General features: G+C 39.0%; 2 protein-coding genes across 2 annotated transcripts; one reads left to right on the top strand and one right to left on the bottom strand.

Moving 5' to 3' along the window:
- The first annotated feature begins 1,275 nt into the window (after nt 1-1,275).
- Nucleotides 1,276-5,001, top strand: LOC145000172 (Ribonuclease II/R family protein). The gene is made up of 7 exons (XM_078959362.1): nt 1,276-1,358; nt 1,449-1,556; nt 1,652-1,705; nt 1,807-1,875; nt 2,102-4,069; nt 4,165-4,236; nt 4,329-5,001. The coding sequence occupies exons 2-7, from the start codon at nt 1,470-1,472 to the stop codon at nt 4,698-4,700; spliced, it is 2,622 nt and encodes an 873-aa protein (XP_078815488.1). The 5' UTR covers nt 1,276-1,358; nt 1,449-1,469; the 3' UTR covers nt 4,701-5,001.
- A 950-nt stretch (nt 5,002-5,951) lies between these two features.
- On the bottom strand, nt 5,952-7,818 carry LOC145001730 (uncharacterized). The gene is made up of 3 exons (XM_078961082.1): nt 7,450-7,818; nt 6,397-6,897; nt 5,952-6,322 (listed from the first exon to the last, which is right to left on the bottom strand). The coding sequence occupies exons 1-3, from the start codon at nt 7,690-7,692 to the stop codon at nt 6,125-6,127; spliced, it is 942 nt and encodes a 313-aa protein (XP_078817208.1). The 5' UTR covers nt 7,693-7,818; the 3' UTR covers nt 5,952-6,124.
- Nucleotides 7,819-18,631: the final 10,813 nt, after the last annotated feature.

The following is an 18,631-nucleotide window of genomic DNA, read 5'->3' as shown; positions in this document are numbered from 1 at the left end:
TAGGGTTTCCAGTCGTTTTAGGTGCCTCCCCTCTCTTCCCTCTTCATTCTTGTTGCTTAGTGGTGTTTGTGATTCCATTAAAGGTGTAACACTTGAGGCACAAAGCTTTCTGAAGCTAAGGATTGATTGTTATTGCTATATAACAATCTAAGGTCATATCTAAACCCTATTTTATGTTAATATGATTAATTGTATGCTAGATCTAGGGTTTTGTGGTTTAAACATTTTTAGGTAGCTCCAGCTCCAAAGGGAATGGTTCGACTTAACTGTATAACATTCCCTGATGGATTTTTCGCATTAATTGTTATCATATTACTATGATGTTTGAAAAAAATACATTTACTCTGATTGGTTTCAAACAAATGATTATGTAGATTTGATGGGTTAAAGATGAAAAAAATTGTTGGTATTTTCGGGATGTTACACCAGGTAAGCCATAGTTTACTCGATGTTACTTCAACTTGGTAATGGACACCGTGTCTCTCCTTCTCCAATCACATCGTCACCATTCTAATTTTAGAAACCCTAACAACACCACCTTTCTAATCTGTAACTAGGGTTTTCGTCTTCCAGATTTGATGACATCAAGGGTGACGATGAGAAAACTCTAGATGTTTAGATCTAGACGATGGGTGAGGGCGACGATCCTTCTTCTCCAACGTTGATGTAAGATTTGAGAAAAGGGGCGATGTAGAGAGGGTCGAAGGTGGCCACAACAAAACCCCCAAATGATAGGTAAGGGAGCAGTAGTGGAATTGGGGGCTCTATAGGTGGCAAAGGAGGCATCGCTTTCACCGAGTGAAGGAAATTCATGTATATGTGGATTTGAGTAAAATGTGGGAGATATGGGAAGTTTGGTAAGAGTTTTTGATGGATATGATAGACGGATTTCAGAATGTGGATTTCAAGTCAATTATGTTTGAGAGAGATAGAGAGAAATTTTGATTTCTATAATAAAAAAGTTCAAAAAAATACAAAGGGTAAAATCGGTATTAAAAAAAAAATTAAAAAATAATCAGACCAAACTTACAATAAAATAAAAACTTTAAAGCTTTGATATTAGTATAAATTTTTTTGGTTTAAAATGATACTTTTGGATATATGTATAAAAATATATATTTTTTTTTGTAGTTTGGTCCAATTTATTTTATTTATAAAAAAAATGCATTTTTACCTTCTGTATTTTCTTTTTTGCAGACCATCTGTGGAGTGTTGTTTTAATTTGTATATGGATGGATTAGTTGTGACCTACGTAAAAAAAAATATATCTATTTTATTTTGATTGTCTATCTGTACTGCCGCCATTGCCCGTCACTTCCTGCCGGTACCTGTCCCCTCGCGAGCCCTAATTTGCTCAGGTGACTCTGCGACCCCTGAGTTTCTGTTCTATTCAATTCCGAGTTACTCAAAGGTGACGTTGAATTTGGTAATACCATATTACAATACAGAATCTCGCTTAGATTCAGTCAATGGCTCACAATCAGGTTGAGCATCTTGCTCAACGGAAACATTTTGCTACGTATTGGTCCATGGAAGCTGTGAATCTTGCATTAGAGGTTTGTCTTCTTCCTAACGTTTCTTCCATGGTTATCCACATAATGGTTGGATCTGTAATAAACGTTTTAAGCCTTATCAATATTTCTATTTGCAGAAAGGCGATGTGTTCAAAGCAATGTTTCGAGTGAATGCACATAATCGGGTTGAGGTATTTTGAACTCTCTTCTTTCATTGCTCTTTGTTGTTTATTCAGATTTCAGCAGCTGCGATATGTTAACTATAACATTAATGATCTTTGTTCTTGCCTAGGCCTATTGCAAAATTGATGGATTGCCTGTTGATGTTCTTATTAGTGGATTCTATAGCCAAAATAGAGCTGTAAGTTCTGTCTGTTCTCTCAAATTCTTATTCCTATGATATAATCAATGAGAATGGATATCTTCCTTATTGAATTGATATATTTTATATATATGATGTTATGAAGGATTTTGTTTCTAGTGTCTCAAACATTCTAATGAGATTATGACAACATTGAGTAGCTGATATCTTAATAACAATTTTCACATTGGAATTGATAGTTTATCTGATCATTTCTTACCTTCAGGTAGAAGGTGACATTGTTGCAATCAAAGTAGACCCTTTTTCATTATGGACAAAGATGAAAGGGTCAGTAGAAGCTTCCCCAGAGAAGCAGCTTTTACACAGCACAAATGATACTTTCAATGGCCAAGACCTAATTAGACCTGCAAACTTTGAGCTGGATCACACAACAACTTCTTCACCTAATGAAGGAAGAGAAGCTGTAAGTTTAGTGGAAAAACTGTGCACTTTAATTACTTCATTCCCATCAAAAAGGCCAACAGGTAGAGTTGTAGCAATCATTGAAACATCTCCACGTAGGAACTCCATTGTTGGTTTCCTTAGAATAAAAAACTGGTTATCCAAGAAGACTAAGCTTCCATCATCATCTCCAAAACATGAACACATCCAACTCATACCCACCGATCCAAAATTTCCCAAAATGATTGTTCCTGTAAAAAACTTACCTAACACCATCACAAAAAGATTAGATGACTGTGACTTAACCCTAGAAACTGACCTCATTGCTGCACAAATTGTGGAATGGAGTGAAGAGTATGACAGTCCATTAGCTCATGTTCTTCATGTTTTTGGAAGAGGTGGCGAGGTGGAATCACAGATTGGTGCCATTTTATTCCAAAACTCAATTAATTCTTCCGATTTTACCCCTGAAGTAATGTCATGTATACCTCATCTTTCTTGGAGAATACCTGAAGACGAATTAAAACATAGAAGAGATTTAAGAAACTTATGCACATTCACCATAGACCCTGCAACCGCTTCCGATCTTGATGATGCCCTTTCGGTTGAAAAGCTACCAAATGGTGTTTACAGGGTCGGTGTTCACATTGCTGACGTGTCATATTTTGTCCCCCCTCATACCCCTTTGGATCTAGAAGCCCAAATCCGATCCACAAGTGTGTATTTACAGAAGAAAAAGTTACCAATGCTTCCACCAGTTCTTTCAGATAATCTAAGTTCACTTTCTCCCGGAGTTGAAAGACTTGCTTTTTCCATCATCTGGGATATAAATCTTGATGGGGTGGTTCTAGACCGTTGGATCGGTCGAACTGTTATAAAATCTTGTTGTAAACTCTCATACGAACAAGCTCAAGACATTCTTGATGGGATTTCAAATCCTTATCATCCTCCTCCAGTGATTACATCTGTCAACAATCTTTATGAAATATCCAAAGTCTTGAAAGAAAAAAGGTTTAAAGATGGCGCGTTGTCTCTCGAAAGTCCAAAAATCATGTTCTTGTTTGATAAAAACGGGATCCCGTATGATTGTGTTCTTTCCGGAAGGTCAAAGTCAAACTTTCTAGTAGAGGAGTTTATGCTATTGGCTAATACTACAGCTGCTGAGGTCATCACACGCGCATACCCTTCTAATGCTTTGTTACGGAAACATCCGGAACCAAAGCTATCAAAACTAAAAGATCTTGAAACTTTTTGCTACAAACACGGTTTAAATTTAAACACTTCTACTTCGGGTCAACTTCATCAATCTTTGGAAAACATAAGACACGAACTGAAGGACGATTCCGTCCTTTTCCATGTACTTATGTCGTATGCTACACGCCCAATGCAGTTAGCCACGTATTTCTGTAGTGGCGATTTGACAGATGGCGGTGAAGATTGGGGGCATTACGCGTTAGCGGTCCCGCTTTATACTCATTTTACTTCTCCTTTAAGACGGTATCCTGATATTATTGTACACCGGACATTGGCTGCAACAATTGAAGCTGAAGAAATGTTGAAGAAAAACGGAGGGAAATTGTTTGAAAGATGCTTTACGGGGTTGGTGTTCGAGAAAGTGGAAAGTTTTCATGTTCAAAAGGCGTTGTTGGATGCGGGAATGAAATACTCGGTTCCTGGGACGGAGTTGCTTGCTGACGTGGCGACTCATTGTAATGAAAGAAAACTGGCGAGTAGGTATGTGAAGGATGCTACTGATAGGCTTTACATGTGGCTTTTACTGAGGAATAAAGATGTAAGATTCTTGTTTTGTTTTGTGAAATGTGAACTCATATAAATGTGCAATTGTGTATTTTAAGCTTTAACAATGTTATAATGTTGGAGTCACAGGTTTTCCTTTCAGAAGCTAGAGTATTGGGATTGGGGCCGAAATTTATGTCCATATATGTGACTAAGTTGGCTGTAAGTTGTTTTATCTGTGTAAAAAGACGTGAATGCCCTCCAATATAACAAATAATTTGCAATTTAATTGTTATATTTGTTGATGGTTTTAGATGGAGCGGAGAATATACTATGATGAGGTGGAGGGTCTAAGCGCCGAATGGCTTGATGCCACGTCAACATTGGTCCTGAATTATTATCCAAATAACCGCTCGCATAATAAAAAAGGAAGCAGTAATAAATTCAAGACAATTGAAGAAGTGGCAATGGTTTGCATTCCATACAACATGGAAATGGAATCAGAAGAAGAAGTAGATGCGGCATTTGGAGACATGGGAATCTCGGATTCCGAAGTTGTTCCGGCTTTCTTTCCGCTTGTGTTGCGTATCCTTTCAACGATTCCGGTTGCACTTCACGCGATTGGTGGAGACGATGGGCCGATTGATATAGGGGCAAGACTGTATATGAGCTCTTATTTTAGTTAGGTTTTTTATTAATCTGAAATTATAAAACTGCTTGTTGTTTGTTGACTGTGTATTAGAAAAAGGTGTAAAAGATGGAAGGAAAAGGGAGTGAGAATAAGGTCAATGTAGATAAGAGGGAAGGAGGTTTCTGATATTTTTTGCTTGTTTTTAAACAGAAGCAGACAGTGGTGAGTGGTTTCCTTGGTCTTGGTGCCCAGAATTTTTAAGTTTGGGTATCTTCATCCATGTGATTTGGTGCTTTGTTTCTTAGGATTTAAATGTAACCATTACAATTTACAGATGATAGCAACTTTTTGTCTTACAGTTTTTTGTTGATATTTGTTTCATGATTTTACTTTTATCAAAATATCTTACAAGTAGTGAACTAACAGAGTGGGTGGATCATCACTATGTTAAAATAAAATAAAACATAACATGATTTTCTTTTAAAAATAAAATTTTGCTATTTTTTTAAAAAAAAAACTAAAGTTATATTAAAAATAACATTTAAGTGAAAAACCACACTATAAATTAAAAAAAATACACAATAATTAAAAAAACACTTAAAAAAGACAACATAATTAAAATTCTACAACGACAATTAAGATTAATTAGTTATATTGAAATTTACCTTATTTTTTCTTCACCCATGCACTGATGCACATAATACATTGGGTTATTCGCTTTTCAAATAAAACCAAATTGTTCAATTTGAAAATTTAGTCTAAACTTAAACTATATGGATTGAATATTTACTTATGGAATTATTATTTTGGAGGTTACTTGCTAAAATGAAAACCATAGTCAAAACTAACCTAATAACAATTATTTATTTATATTTTGTACTTTTAAAATATATCTTTATTAATTTATTTATAAATTAGCATTGTTTTTTAAATTAAATTAATAGACAAACCAGATAAAAAAAAACCTAAAATAATTCACAAGTCAATTTACATTTATTTCTTTCACTTCAGTTCACTAAAATGGCACAGGATAAGTTGTTGATTTAAACTTGACAAATTAATCTTGTTAATGTTAAACTTATATGTTTTTGGAATGCATCGATTCTTAAATCTTAGAAAATGAAAATCGATCCAAACCAAATCTTAATTTAATTGATTCAGATTGGATTAGATTTTACTTGGTTCAGAGTTGAGACTATTCTATTAGGATTCACCGATTTAGTATCCATATTTTGAAAATCAAAAATCAATTTGAATCAATCAATCCATTCAAACCAAAACCGCTACAAACACACATAGTCATGAGTAACCAGAAAAGAAGTGTTTTCAGATTCTCGTGTGGATGATAAAAATGGTGGGAGTAAGGTTTGTATCCCTTCAACTTCAACATAATCATAACAATAGAAGAAGAAAAGTACAAGATATTGCATTTGCCAATTTGAAAACAAAAAAAAAAAAAATACTCAACTATCTCCAGGCTTATAAATTCGCTGTTTGTGGTTGTTCTGTAGAAGAAACCCCATCAGAAGAAGACTTGGGTCGACCCGGCCCAGCTGAAACCTTAACCATTGCAGGTCTAAGCAATCTTTCCCCAAGAACAAACCCTCTCCTAAATTCCTCTATAACAACACCTTCATTGAATTCCTTCGACTCCTCACGTGCAATCGCCTCATGAACCTAATAATTTTCCACAACACAATCATTATTTAAATATTAAAAAAAAAAAGAAAAAAAAAAAAAGCAAAGCTTACAGAAGGATCGAATGGTTTTCCAATTGTGGGGACCACAGCGACACGTAAGCTTCTCATAATTTCCACAAACTGTTTATAAATCCCTTGATAACTCGCATCGATTTTTTTCTCCTGTTCAGTTTCCAACTTCAATTGTTGTTTTGCTCTTTCAAAATTATCAACCATCGGCAAAAGGCTCTCAATCACTTCCCCTTGAGCATTGCTCCTTACGTTAAGTCTCTCATTCTCTGATCTTTTTCTATAATTATCAAAATCCGCTTGTAATCGTATATATCTTTCTTTCCCTGAACTTGACTCTGCTAACAACGATGTCACTTTCTCCAATAATTTGTTTTTCTCTTTTTCTAAATCATATAATGCTGCTTCGATATCAGATGAAGTTGAGTCATCTTTACTGAGGATGGATTGTTTGTAGAGTTGAAGGAGTGACTTTATGGTCAATGTGTCTGAATCGGTTTCCGTTTCTTCAAGATCATCTGATTCAGTCTCGTCCTCATTTGTCTTAAAAAAAAGACGAAGTTGAAAGTGTCACAAGGTTTTTTATGATAATGTGTTGGTATATGGTAATAAGTATATAGATGATAAGTTTATCTTATTAATATGATTAATAATAATGAACGTTTTGTTGATTTTCATTGATAAGGAATGCTAATGCATGTGTGTGTTATGAATGGAGTAGCGACTAAATATGATTTGTAAGTGTTAAAGAGAAGGTTTACATCTTAACAAACAAAAAAATGTTGTATGATTGATGAATATTGAGATGTAACTTTGACGATATGTAGGATTGAATGGAGAAATATAGAGCACAATATGGAGATGATCATCTAAAAAATCGTTAAAAGCCATGAAAGTAGCCTATGTTAATGTTACTCCCAGCCTAAGGATTATACCAATTTGATAGCGCCTCATAGAACATTTACTAAATTCGATAAATCTTAAACGACTGCATAGGTTAAATTCAAACGAAATCGGTTCAGAGGACAATATAACTGTAGAATTGAAGTACATAATTATATGTATAACATCTGAGAGTGAGAATGAAGAAGGTACCTGAACAGTAGTTTCCTTGGCTGTACACAGGGATTTGAAGGAACGCCAATTTTTACCCGGACATGAGTTGGGAAGAGATCGAGAAAGCCCTAAAAGGGGTTTACACGAATGACGACTATGAACGTGTTGGTAGGATTGAAAAGCGAGATTTTGTGTTCTAAACTGTGGGGATTTGAGAATAGATACGTCAACAAGGCGAGGAGCGCAGAGAGAGTATTGATTGGAAAGAGGAAGAGCCGCCATGGGAGATGGAGAAGCTCACGCCGACTCTATAAAGTTGGGGGGTTTCCCCTTTGATGATTTAATCCTCGACCTTGTTTGACAAGAAGTTGTATTCTTTCAGGTTTCAACAGATAGGGCAAGAGCGAAGAGTTCTGGTCTTTATAAGCGACCAACCGTCTTGAACCAGAGGTCGAGGGTCTCCAAGAATCTAGAGTTTACCTTTTGTCTCAACTCTCAACAATCGGTCTATGACTGCCACTCCTCTGTAAATTAGGTATAAAGAGGGGTCTTAGGTATTAACCTAATAATCATGGTTTTTAACTCTTACGAGGTCTAACTTAATCCATATTAGAATCGAAACTCATGAAATTTGATCATTAGTTTACGTCTTAAAACCAACCCGCTACAACTAGTTGCAACCTCAGGAAAAGGGCTAAGCAAACATATCAAAGAAGCACAATGCTTTTATCTATGTATGCCTAATCTTTTAACGATCATTTGGAGGGGAGACAGACAAGGGGATAGTTTATTGGAGTGAATTGCCTCCTGAGGAATAACCGAGGTGTGTTCGTAAGTTAAACAATATAGGCCTATTTGACTGTTTTAATGATCGGTCTGTAACGCTCCAATCTTCAGGTAATTGACTTACATAATAACTTTATTGATTTCAAAGTCTACTTGACGAGTTGGTAGCCCTACTCGTCGAGTAGCAGCGGGTTGGTCTGCGTGTTTAGTGATCTACTCGACGAGTCCAAGTAGAGACTCGGCGAATAGGAGTTGACAGATGAAACCCTAAATTCCGGGGTTTTGACACCCTATTTAAGGATCACATATTCTCTTACTGCCTCTCTTGAATCTAGAAAACCCTAATTCGTGTTTGCCCTCTTTTGTGTGTGTTCTTGACCTTGAAAGAAGATCCTTTGGAGTTAAGAGGTTGAAGTTCAAGAAGTTGGAGCTAGTGGCTGTTGTAGATCCGGATTCCTCTTTGGCTTGGCATCATTTTGAAGGTAACAAGTTGTTACCTTGATTCTCTTTTGATTAGATCTCCCCATGGTTGGATTTAGAGCCCTTTTTAGGGTTTTGTGGTGATTCCCTGTGTTGGGTTAAGATATGAGGTTGCAACCTCAGATCTGGGCTCCTTTAGCCTCTCTTTATCATAAAGTTCAATATTTGCCAAGCTATGACTTATCCCATTGCCTTAAGCCACTCCTTTTAGCTTGTTTTGGGTCATACCATCTTGCATGCACGTAAAGTTTGCAACTTTACGTGATAATCATGCCCTAGAGGCTTAGATCTGTAGTTTGGAGTCTTTGCATGACTTAAAAAGCTTCTGTATGGATGAGGGATTCAAGCTACTCGGCGAGTCGCATGGTCGACTCGGCGAGTCATTTGAAGATGGTCATGGACTCGACGAGTTGGATGAATAACTCGACGAGTCTGATGAATATTGTGACATCCCCATTTTCACGGCCAGAAAAAATCGATTTTGTTTATGCTTTGTTTAAAAATCAGAGTATCATTTTAAATAAAAGTGTTGCGGAATTTTTCCCAAAACAAAATATGATAACGATTTATCAAAAGCATTTCCAAGGAAATTTATTTCATTAAAAGACTTGGGATGTCATGTTCGATACAGATCAAAAGCATAAACAATAGAATATAAGCCTTACTACATTATTTCGTATCTACAGGCCTATATCCGTAATCCCTCATCCAAAACATCACATCTATACTCATGCGCCACTACCTGTAATGCAAGAAACTGAGTGGGTCAGGCTTGGGAGCCTGGTGAGTACATAGGGTTTTCAACCCACAATAAATAAGTTTATTAATTTCATCAATCAACAATAACGCGATTACCCGTTCCCGTTATCCTCACTTTACGTCCCTAAACACCTATCATAAGGGACCTAGCCTAAGGATCATCATCGAGATGGACACCACTGCTAAGGGGGTTCCTTAGCAATAAATGTCCTAAAGGCAACCATGTAGGGGATGGAGTACACCGGTGAACACATCGTTCACAAACACCTACATGTTACGAGTCTGCCAGCGTTCCACTGGACTGTCTAGAAGAGTCCGTGGTCGTCATCTATACTTCGCTAGATGACTGGATCAACAACAACAACATCGAGGCCTCTCATCATTTTATCACACATCGTCTTATTACATCTACCCATGTTTTACCCCAACATTTTTGTAGATATAAAATACATATACAATTTAAATCATTTAAAACTTGTATAAAAACATTCATCAAGTATAGATAGCAAGTATATAGATAATATGCACACATAGCACGTAATATATAAAATACTTCATATCTATGTGTAAGATGAAAGTAACTATGCACTCACTTGAAAATGTGGTGATTCCGAACTGAGACAGCGCTTCGCTTCTTAAAAATAATTTCCTTCGACGAAACCTAGTATTATTACCACTAGAGTTTAGTCTATTATTCGCCGAGACTAATTAATAGTCTAGCTATTATTACTATTATATAAGCGTTAAAAAAATACTTATATAACCCATAATAATAGTCAAAGTATTTATTATAAGTTCTTAATAATTACTATAATTAAATAAAAGCTATATTAAAAATAGCGTAGGCGTAACTCACTTACAACGGGTTTTATAGAAAACCAGACTTTGCTTAGAGCAGCATTTTCGAGCCGAAAAGCTCTTCTTCTCGGAGCTGTCGAGCGCTCCGGGGGTTCCGCCTCATGCTAGGGAGGTTCCCTAGGCTTTTCGGGGGCTAGAGAGAGGTTCTAGAAGGAGAGTAAAGAGAAGAAAGAATGAGAAAGGTGTGAAGAAAATGAGGGTGAGAGAGGTGGTATTTATAGGGTGAAATGTGGCTGAACTTGGTGCCACATGTCACCATCTGGTGGCAAGCCTTGGGGAGAAAGCAATGGCCAAGATTGTGCCACATCACCCATTTTCGCACAACACACTTCCGACTTCTAAAATCCATAACTTTCACATACGAACTCCGATTTTGACGTTCTTTATATCCACGCGTAGGTAATAATAAGATCTACAACTTTCATTTTAACTTCGTCGGCTAATTCTCGACCGATCTTAAATCTAACAGTACAAGGAGATTATACTGTTAAACGTCCGCGTAAAATTCATAACTTCTACATACAGACTCTGTTTTCGTCTGTCTTTTTACCGTTGATTTCCTATTAATGAGATATTCAACTCTCATTTAGGTCGTGTAAGCCAAAAACCGCTCGAACTAAAATTCGAGTTTCGGGTCGTGCACTGCTAAGCCGAATCTTAGAAAAATCATAACTTCCTCATACGAAGTCAGATTTGGGCGTTCTTTTTATGGATGTTCTCGGTTTAACATATACTACAACTTTGGTTTAGATCACTAAGGCTAAAAAGTCCTTCATCGTAAATTCACTATTATGTCTCCCGGTGCCGTGCCGGTTTTGCCGTAAAACTTCGGCGAACCATAACTTCTTCGTTATAACTCGGATTATGGCGTGCTCTATATCCACGTAATCCTCGTTTCAACCACTACAAATTTATATAAGGATATTGGGCTTATCACATAATACTCAAATATTTCATCTTTATTACTTCAAAAAGAGTTATAATAGTTGATCTAGACTATTACATTGTCAAAAATTCTTAGCCCTGAAACCCGGGCGTTACAAATATTGCCTTAGACTCGGCGAGCCTGTTGAGCGGCTCGGTGAGTCGGTTAGGGTTTTTCCAAATCGTTAGGTGTGTATAAATTTGTTCAGTTAATTGACTTACATAAGAACTTTCTTGATTTCAAGGTCTACTCGACGAGTTGGTAGCCCTACTCGTCGAGTAGCATCGGGTTGGTCCGCGTGTTTAGTGATCTACTCGACGAGTCCAAGTAGGGGCTCGACGAGTAGGAGCTGGCAGATGAAACCCTAAATCCCGGAGTTTTGGAACCCTTAGCCTCTCTTACTGCCTCTCTTGAATCCAGAAAACCCTAATTCATGTTTGCCCTCTTCTGTGTGTGTTCTTGACCTTGAAAGAAGATCCTTTGGAGTTAAGAGCTTGGAGTTCAAGAAGTTGGAGCTAGTGGTTGTTGTAGATCCAGATTCCTCTTTGGCTTGGCATCATTTTGAAGGTAACAAGTTGTAACCTTGATTCTCCTTTGATTACATCTCCTCATGGTTGGGTTTAGAGCCCTTTTTAGGGTTTTGTGGTGATTCTCTGTGTTGGTTCAAGATTTGAGGTTGCAACCTCAGATCTGGGCTCCTTTAGCCTCTCTTTATCATAAAGTTCAGTATTTTCCAAGCTATGACCTATACCATTGCCTTAAGCCACTCCTTTTATCTTGTTTTGGGTCATACCATCTTGCATGCACGTAAAGTTGGCAACTTTACGCGATAATCATGCTTTAGAGGCTTAAATCTATAGTTTGGAGCCTTTTCATGACTTAAAAAGCTTCTGTATGGATGAGGGATTCAAGCTACTCGGCGAGTCGCATGGTCGACTCGGCGAAACATTTGAAGATGGTCATGGACTCGACGAGTTGGATGAATAACTCGGTGAGTCTGATGAATATTGCCTTAGACTCGGCGAGCCTGTTGAGTGGCTCGACGAGTCGGTTAGGGTTTTTCCAAATCGTTAGCTGTGTATAAACTTGTCGAGTTGCACGTGGGAAACCTCGACGAGTGATCTCAGAGCTTCGATCGCGAGACTTAGGAACTCGCCGAGTCAATTTGGTGACTCGGCAACTGGGCGAGTATTAAAGAAACTCGGCGAGCAGCTGAGGGTACTCGACGAGTTAAGGTCAACATGGACTGTTGACCTTGACAAATGACTTTGACTTTGACCATGAGTTGACGTGTTGACTTTTGAGTACAATTTTGGAAAGATTGGAGATTTACGAGTATGGTTCGTAATAAATATAGGCGGTGGTGTTCGTGTCAGTGATCTAAGAGTTTGAGCTTATTCCTACGAGTCGACATTGCAAGGTGAGTTATCCTCACTATACTTAAGGGTCTAAGGCACCAAGGTCGGCCCTTTGGAATGTATCTAGTTATGTTATGCTAGTATGATCTGTTAGATCGGTATCATAGAGGGTAGGATAATGTTATATGATACGTAGTATGAATTGTTAGATTGACATCCTAGTAGATAGGATGATATGATGAGCTATGTGGTATGATCTGTTAGATCAGTTTTGTTTGTAGACTCTTATGTGATTATCTGTTATATGTGCACATGGCTGTTTGGTGGTTGAGGTTTATCCACTTCGTGCGGAGGCCAAGAGACCGGGGAATTCCAACCTATTGGTTGAGGGCCTAGGGTATTCCATCCCGAGGATGATTGGACCCATAGTGTGTTTGCATTCCAACCTACTGGTTGAGGGCCTGGGGTATTCCAACCCGATGGTTGACTGGACCCATTGTATATTGTGTTTATGATAATGTTTATATTTGTGAGTATGGGTATTTTGGGGGAACTCACTAAGCTTTCGGGCTTACAGTTTTAGTTTATTGTTTCAAGTACATCATGGGATCGAGGCAAGGCAAAGACGTGATCATACTGCTCCTCACATTTTGATATGTATTATGGGAAAACTCTGATAAAGACTATTTTTGAAACAAAGTTATAGTAACTATTGGTTTTTAAATGTTTTTGGAAAGTTTAAATTTGGCTTAAATTTTATGCGTGTTAGAAGTTGGTATTAGATCCTTGGTTTGAGCGAATTGGAGGAACACTCGTGTGAATCCAGTCTCAAATCAAGGAAAGATTTTCAAAATAAAATTCTAAGGAGGAGGCGGAGTGTACGATCAGCCGGAGCCAGTAAGTAAACCCCAAAATACCATACCAATTATTTGATTATGTGATATGTTAGCACAACATGTTAGTATTAGGCTAGGGATTTTTAGGAATTGCATGATAGGATTGCCTGATATCATGATGCCTGCTAGCCTAGGGTTTTCTTTATATGAGATTGACATCATTACTATAGTTAATTGTGTATGCATCATAGTTATATATAATTAAAATCTTATAGCATGAGAATGTTTGATCTGGCCTTATGTTCTTTTCTTAGTGATTAGGGCCTAGGGTAGGATTGGATATTCGAAAGTCTATAGGGTCCAGCGTTATGTATGGCTAGCATACATTAGTGCTACAGGGTTGGTGGAAGTTTCATGGTCGGGTGATTGCGTGAGACCGGTAGGCCAGTTATGAGACAATTAGCCTTCCTATAGGGGTAGGGTTGAGCGACCGCCATGTGTATGTTTAGTGTTAGGGTGTTGTGGTGATACTTGAGAAAAATATGGGTAGGTGTGGAAGGTAGTATGGGCCCGTACTACTGAAAGCACAGGACCCATACGTTTAGCCAGGAAGTCACAACCCCTAGGATTTTGTAGGGAGTTGGTTCCCCATTATTCAGCGTTATGTATGGCTAGCATACATCAGTGCTAGAGGGTTGGTGGAAGTTTCATGGTCGGATGATTGCGTGAGACCGGTAGGTCAATTATGAGACATATAGCCTTCCTCTAGGGGTAGGGTTGAGCAACCGCCATGTGTATGTTTAGTGTTAGAGCGTTGTGGTGATACTTGAGACAAATATGGGTAGATGTGGAAGGTAGTATAGGCCCGTACTACTGAAAGCACAGGACCCATACGTGTAGCAAGGAAGTCACAATGCCTAGGATTTTGTAGGGAGTTGGTTCCCAGTCATTTCGCGGATTTTCTGATATTTTCCTGTTGTATTTTCAATATGGTGGTTACTAGGCGTTTCGTGACTGGATCCGGATCGGGATCAGGTGAAAATGATCAGGATGCCCCAGTGGCACCCGAGATTATCGTCCAGGGAGAGACAGTGATGATAGAGGATCGGGCCAGAGAGATCATCAAAGATGAGGTGGTCGAGATTGTCCGAAGCTAGATTCCAAAACTGTTTGGGACTATTAAGTCCGCTATGATGGAGTACTTTGACGAAAGATATGCAGCCCTTTCTGAGACGGCTGCAACGGCAGCTGCATCAGCTGTATCAACGGCAGGAGGAGGAGTAGGAGCCGGCCGAGGCTTCCAGTACAAGCACTTCGATAACACGAAGCCCCCTACTTTTGATGGGACTGAGGACCCCATCAAGGCCATGAGGTGGATCTCTGATGTAGAGGGGTGTTTTTTCACTTGTTCATGCCCTATTGACCAGAAGGTCAATTGTTCCCTGAACCTGCTGAGGTCTAGGGCCAAGGATTGGTCGAGATTGATGACTGGGTTGTACACTGATGACATGAGAGCTTGTTACTTGGGAGCATTTCAGAGATATGTTCCGAGCTCGTTACGTTCCTCAGGTCGAGAGGGAATGATTGGCTCGAGAGTTTTTGAGTTTGAGACAGGATGGAGAATCAGTGATGAAGATCACCCGCATGTTTACTGAGAGGGCGATGTTCTGCCCAGAGTTTGCTTCCGAGCAGGCTTAGATGACTCGTTATCTGAGCATGCTCAAGACCGATATCCGACTGTTTGTGTCTACCCAGTGATGTGGTACTCTTCTGGAGTTACAGGAGGCTGCGAGGCGGCGTGAGTTGGAGATCGAGCTGCAGTTGAAGGAGCAGCGGTAGGCCTCGACATAATTGCAACCGGTGCCGAAGCGATCCAAGACCACCGATACCAGGATTGGAGGATAGCCAGGTCGCACTTGTGGAAAGTGCGGAAAGGTTCATTCAGGGGTGTGTCGATCAGGGAGTGGGTGCCACCGATGTGGCAAACAGGGCCAAGCCGGCACAGACTCCGACGCCGGCCACTTTGAGGATCGCATATGGGAGGCTAGTGAAGGTGGAGCCTCCGAAGGCTCAGGGGCGTGTATTTCAGCTTACAGTCGCAGAGGCCAAGGTAGCACCGGATATGGTTGCTGGTATGTTTCTATCATTTGCCTTATTTGTCATGTCTGTATTATGCTTATTGTTGTACCTGTGTTAGGTACATTCTTAGTGAACTCATTGCCCGCTTTGGTTCTTTTTGACTCGGGAGCGAGTCAGTCTTTCGTATCCCAAGCTTTTAGTAGGGAGTTTAGTGCGCCAATCGGCGAGCTGGAGTATCTGTTGCGAGTCTCTATCGCCAATGAACACGGGGTTTATGCTTCTTTAGTCTTCCAAGGATGTAAGATGGAGATCTTCGGAGTGTCCTTCCAGATAGATTTGATTCCGATTCCCATGAGGGAAGTATGTGTGATCGTAGGGATTGACTGGCTTAGTCGTTTTGGTGTCATGATAGATTGTAAGGGCCAGAGAGTGGTAGTTCGAACCCCAAGTGGGGAAGAACTGATTGTATATGGGGAGGGCACCAGAGTGGGTTCGGGGTTCTATTCAGCTGCCAGGGCTCGACAGTACATTCAACACGGGTGTGCGGGGTTTCTGGTTTATGTGGTGGATACACGAGCCAGGGATCAGATTTCAGTTTCCGAGGTTCCAGTAGTTAAGGAGTTTGCAGACGTGTTTCTAGAGGAGTTGCTAGGGATACCTCCGGAGAGGCAGGTCGATTTTAGGATCCACCTAGTGCCTGGTGCGGCCTCTATCGCCAAGGCGTCATACCGGTTGGCACTGCCTGAGATGTAGGAGCTGTTGTCATAGCTGCAGGAACTGTTGGGCAAGCAGTTCATTCGACCTAGTAGTTCTCCATGGGGAGCACTGATTCTCTTTATCAGAAAGAAGGACAGATCGCACCGGATGCGCATTAACTATAGGGAGTTAAAGTTGACAGTAAAAAACTATTATCCACTTCCAAGGATAGATGATCTCTTTGATCAGTTGTAGGGCGCATATTGGTTCTCCAATATTGACATGAGGTCGGGGTATCATTAGGTCCAGGTTAGAGATGAGGACGTGGAGAAGACCGCGTTTCGAACTTGTTATGGTCATTACGAGTTCGTGGTGATGCCGTTTGGGCTCACCAACGCATCGGCAGTGTTCATCTATATGATGAGTCGGGTCTGCAGACCGATGCTTGATCGCTCAGTCATAGTGTTTATAGATGATATCTTGGTGTATTCCAAGACCAGAGAGCAGCACGAGCAGCACCTCAGGGAGTTGTTGGAAGTTTTGAGACGAGAACGACTGTATGCCAAGTTCTCAAAGTGTGAGTTTTGGTTACGAGAGGTCCAGTTTCTCGGACATCTTGTTAACCAGGAGGGGATTTTGGTCGATTCGGCCAAAATCGAGGTAGTTATGCAGTGGGAGGTTCAGAGGTCCCCTTCGGATATCAGGCGTTTTCTGGGGTTAGCAGGGTACTACCATAGATTCATTCGATACTTCTCCAAGATTGCAGTACCCCTCATTCGTCTGAAGAGGAAAGGGGTGGATTTCCGGTGGGGCCCTGAGCAACCTAGGGCGTTTGAGACCCTTCGGCGGTGTTTGTGTGAGGCTCCCGTTTTGACGCTCCCTGATATGTGCATATTTAGTGTGTATTAAGTATAATTTTTATTCATATATTAGCTAAATTGTTGCATATTATGGACATAAGGTACTTAAAAGTGTTAAATTATGTTTTTCAGTCCAAAGATGAAGCTCGAAAGCGAAAGGAAGCAAGAGAAGTGGTTAGGAGCTCGAGAGTGGAATGAAGAAGGAAAACACCTAAAAAAAGGCTTCTACTCGTCGAGTCGAGCCTGGACTCGACGAGTCCGGTCGAGGAATCAGAAGGATAATGATTCGGAATTCCAGATAGTTATCGCAATACGTGTTATGTGAGAGGGACTCGACGAGTCGATACACTTATTAAAAGATAACTCCACAGATCGAGAAGAGAAAATTCTGGGAAGTTTCAGAAGTGCTTTGCTGCGATTAAGAGGCCAGAAGAACCCTAGAAGTCAACAATGAAAGCTAGAATTCAATTCCGAGAGTAATTAAGGCACAATTTCACCATTCTACTTATTCTTTTGTTTTGTCAATATGATTAAGCAACTTGAACTTGTTTGTTTGCTGTTATTTACCTTAATTATGAACTAAAATATTTAGACTTCTGTTTAGGGATACAAAGTTGACAATATGGTTTGATTGATTGGTAGGATTAATTCCAAGTTGGTGAATTTTTGTTATTTTAGCTTGCTAAAGAACCTTGTGTATGAATGATAATTAATTTTCTATTAATAGGAAGATAATTGATTAGCATGAACATCTATTAATTATCAACCTCATATGATATGTGACCACTATACCATATGTCTAGGATTAATGAATATGAAACTAAGATTAATAAGTAAATTGAGTAAATTCATGTGCAAGCTTGTAAGATGACCATCAAACAAGAGGTTAATTAAGAATAATAAATTAATTAGCCATTGCAAGTCTAACTTAACCCGGATAATTAATCTAGTAAATATAATTAAATTAAGCAATTGGCCACTGTTTGAGTTAGTTTATTTGCTAAGGATTAGGGTAGTGAACATGAACCTAATCACTTGAATCGGTAACCAACGAAAGAATTAATCCATTGCACTATTACCTCAAAATCAACCATAGAGTTAACCGAGTTGAACTAAACAGAAGTTCCTTTCCAATTATTGAATCTAGTTAAATTGTTATTTTCTAGTCTTAAATTAGTTATAGTTAGTAAGTTTCTAGTCTTGTAAAACTAGAGAAAAAAACCCTTATTTCTTAATCAACTTAGATAGAATTAGTTTTTAATTTAATTTGTCGTTCCCTGTGTTCGATACCCTGCTTATTTAGCTATACCACAATTGATAGGTTCACTGCCTTTTGTGTGTTATTTGATAATTAAAGTAGGATTAAAACTAAGTGAGTTTTACACACATTAAGTTTTTGGCGCCGTTGCCGGGGAACGATTCTAAAGTTAGCATTAAAATTCTAATTCAATCGATCCTTTGTGTAAGATTCATCTTACACAAAGTAAATTTCTGTTTAATTTTTGTTTAAGTTTTTGGGTAAAAAAAAGAAAAAAAAAAACCCTGATTTTAACTTGAACTCGCTGAGTGCATTCGCCCCGACTC

This window comes from Lactuca saligna, chromosome 6 (assembly GCF_052625555.1).
Source record: "Lactuca saligna cultivar CGN05327 chromosome 6, ASM5262555v1, whole genome shotgun sequence".
NCBI classification, from domain to species: domain Eukaryota; kingdom Viridiplantae; phylum Streptophyta; class Magnoliopsida; order Asterales; family Asteraceae; genus Lactuca; species Lactuca saligna.
This window is presented reverse-complemented; position numbering and strand designations above follow the sequence as displayed.

Excerpts from the sequence above, each read along its gene's own strand:
- LOC145000172 (XM_078959362.1), top strand. The coding sequence starts at position 1,470 with ATGGCTCACAATCAGGTTGAGCATCTTGCTCAACGGAAACATTTTGCT. Across the intron at positions 1,706-1,806 it reads ATGCACATAATCGGGTTGAG|GCCTATTGCAAAATTGATGG; the intron begins GTATTTTGAACT and ends GTTCTTGCCTAG. Across the intron at positions 1,876-2,101 it reads TCTATAGCCAAAATAGAGCT|GTAGAAGGTGACATTGTTGC; the intron begins GTAAGTTCTGTC and ends TCTTACCTTCAG.
- LOC145001730 (XM_078961082.1), bottom strand. The coding sequence starts at position 7,692 with ATGGCGGCTCTTCCTCTTTCCAATCAATACTCTCTCTGCGCTCCTCGC. Across the intron at positions 6,898-7,449 it reads CCAAGGAAACTACTGTTCAG|ACAAATGAGGACGAGACTGA; the intron begins GTACCTTCTTCA and ends CTTTTTTTTAAG. Across the intron at positions 6,323-6,396 it reads GAAAACCATTCGATCCTTCT|GTTCATGAGGCGATTGCACG; the intron begins GTAAGCTTTGCT and ends GAAAATTATTAG.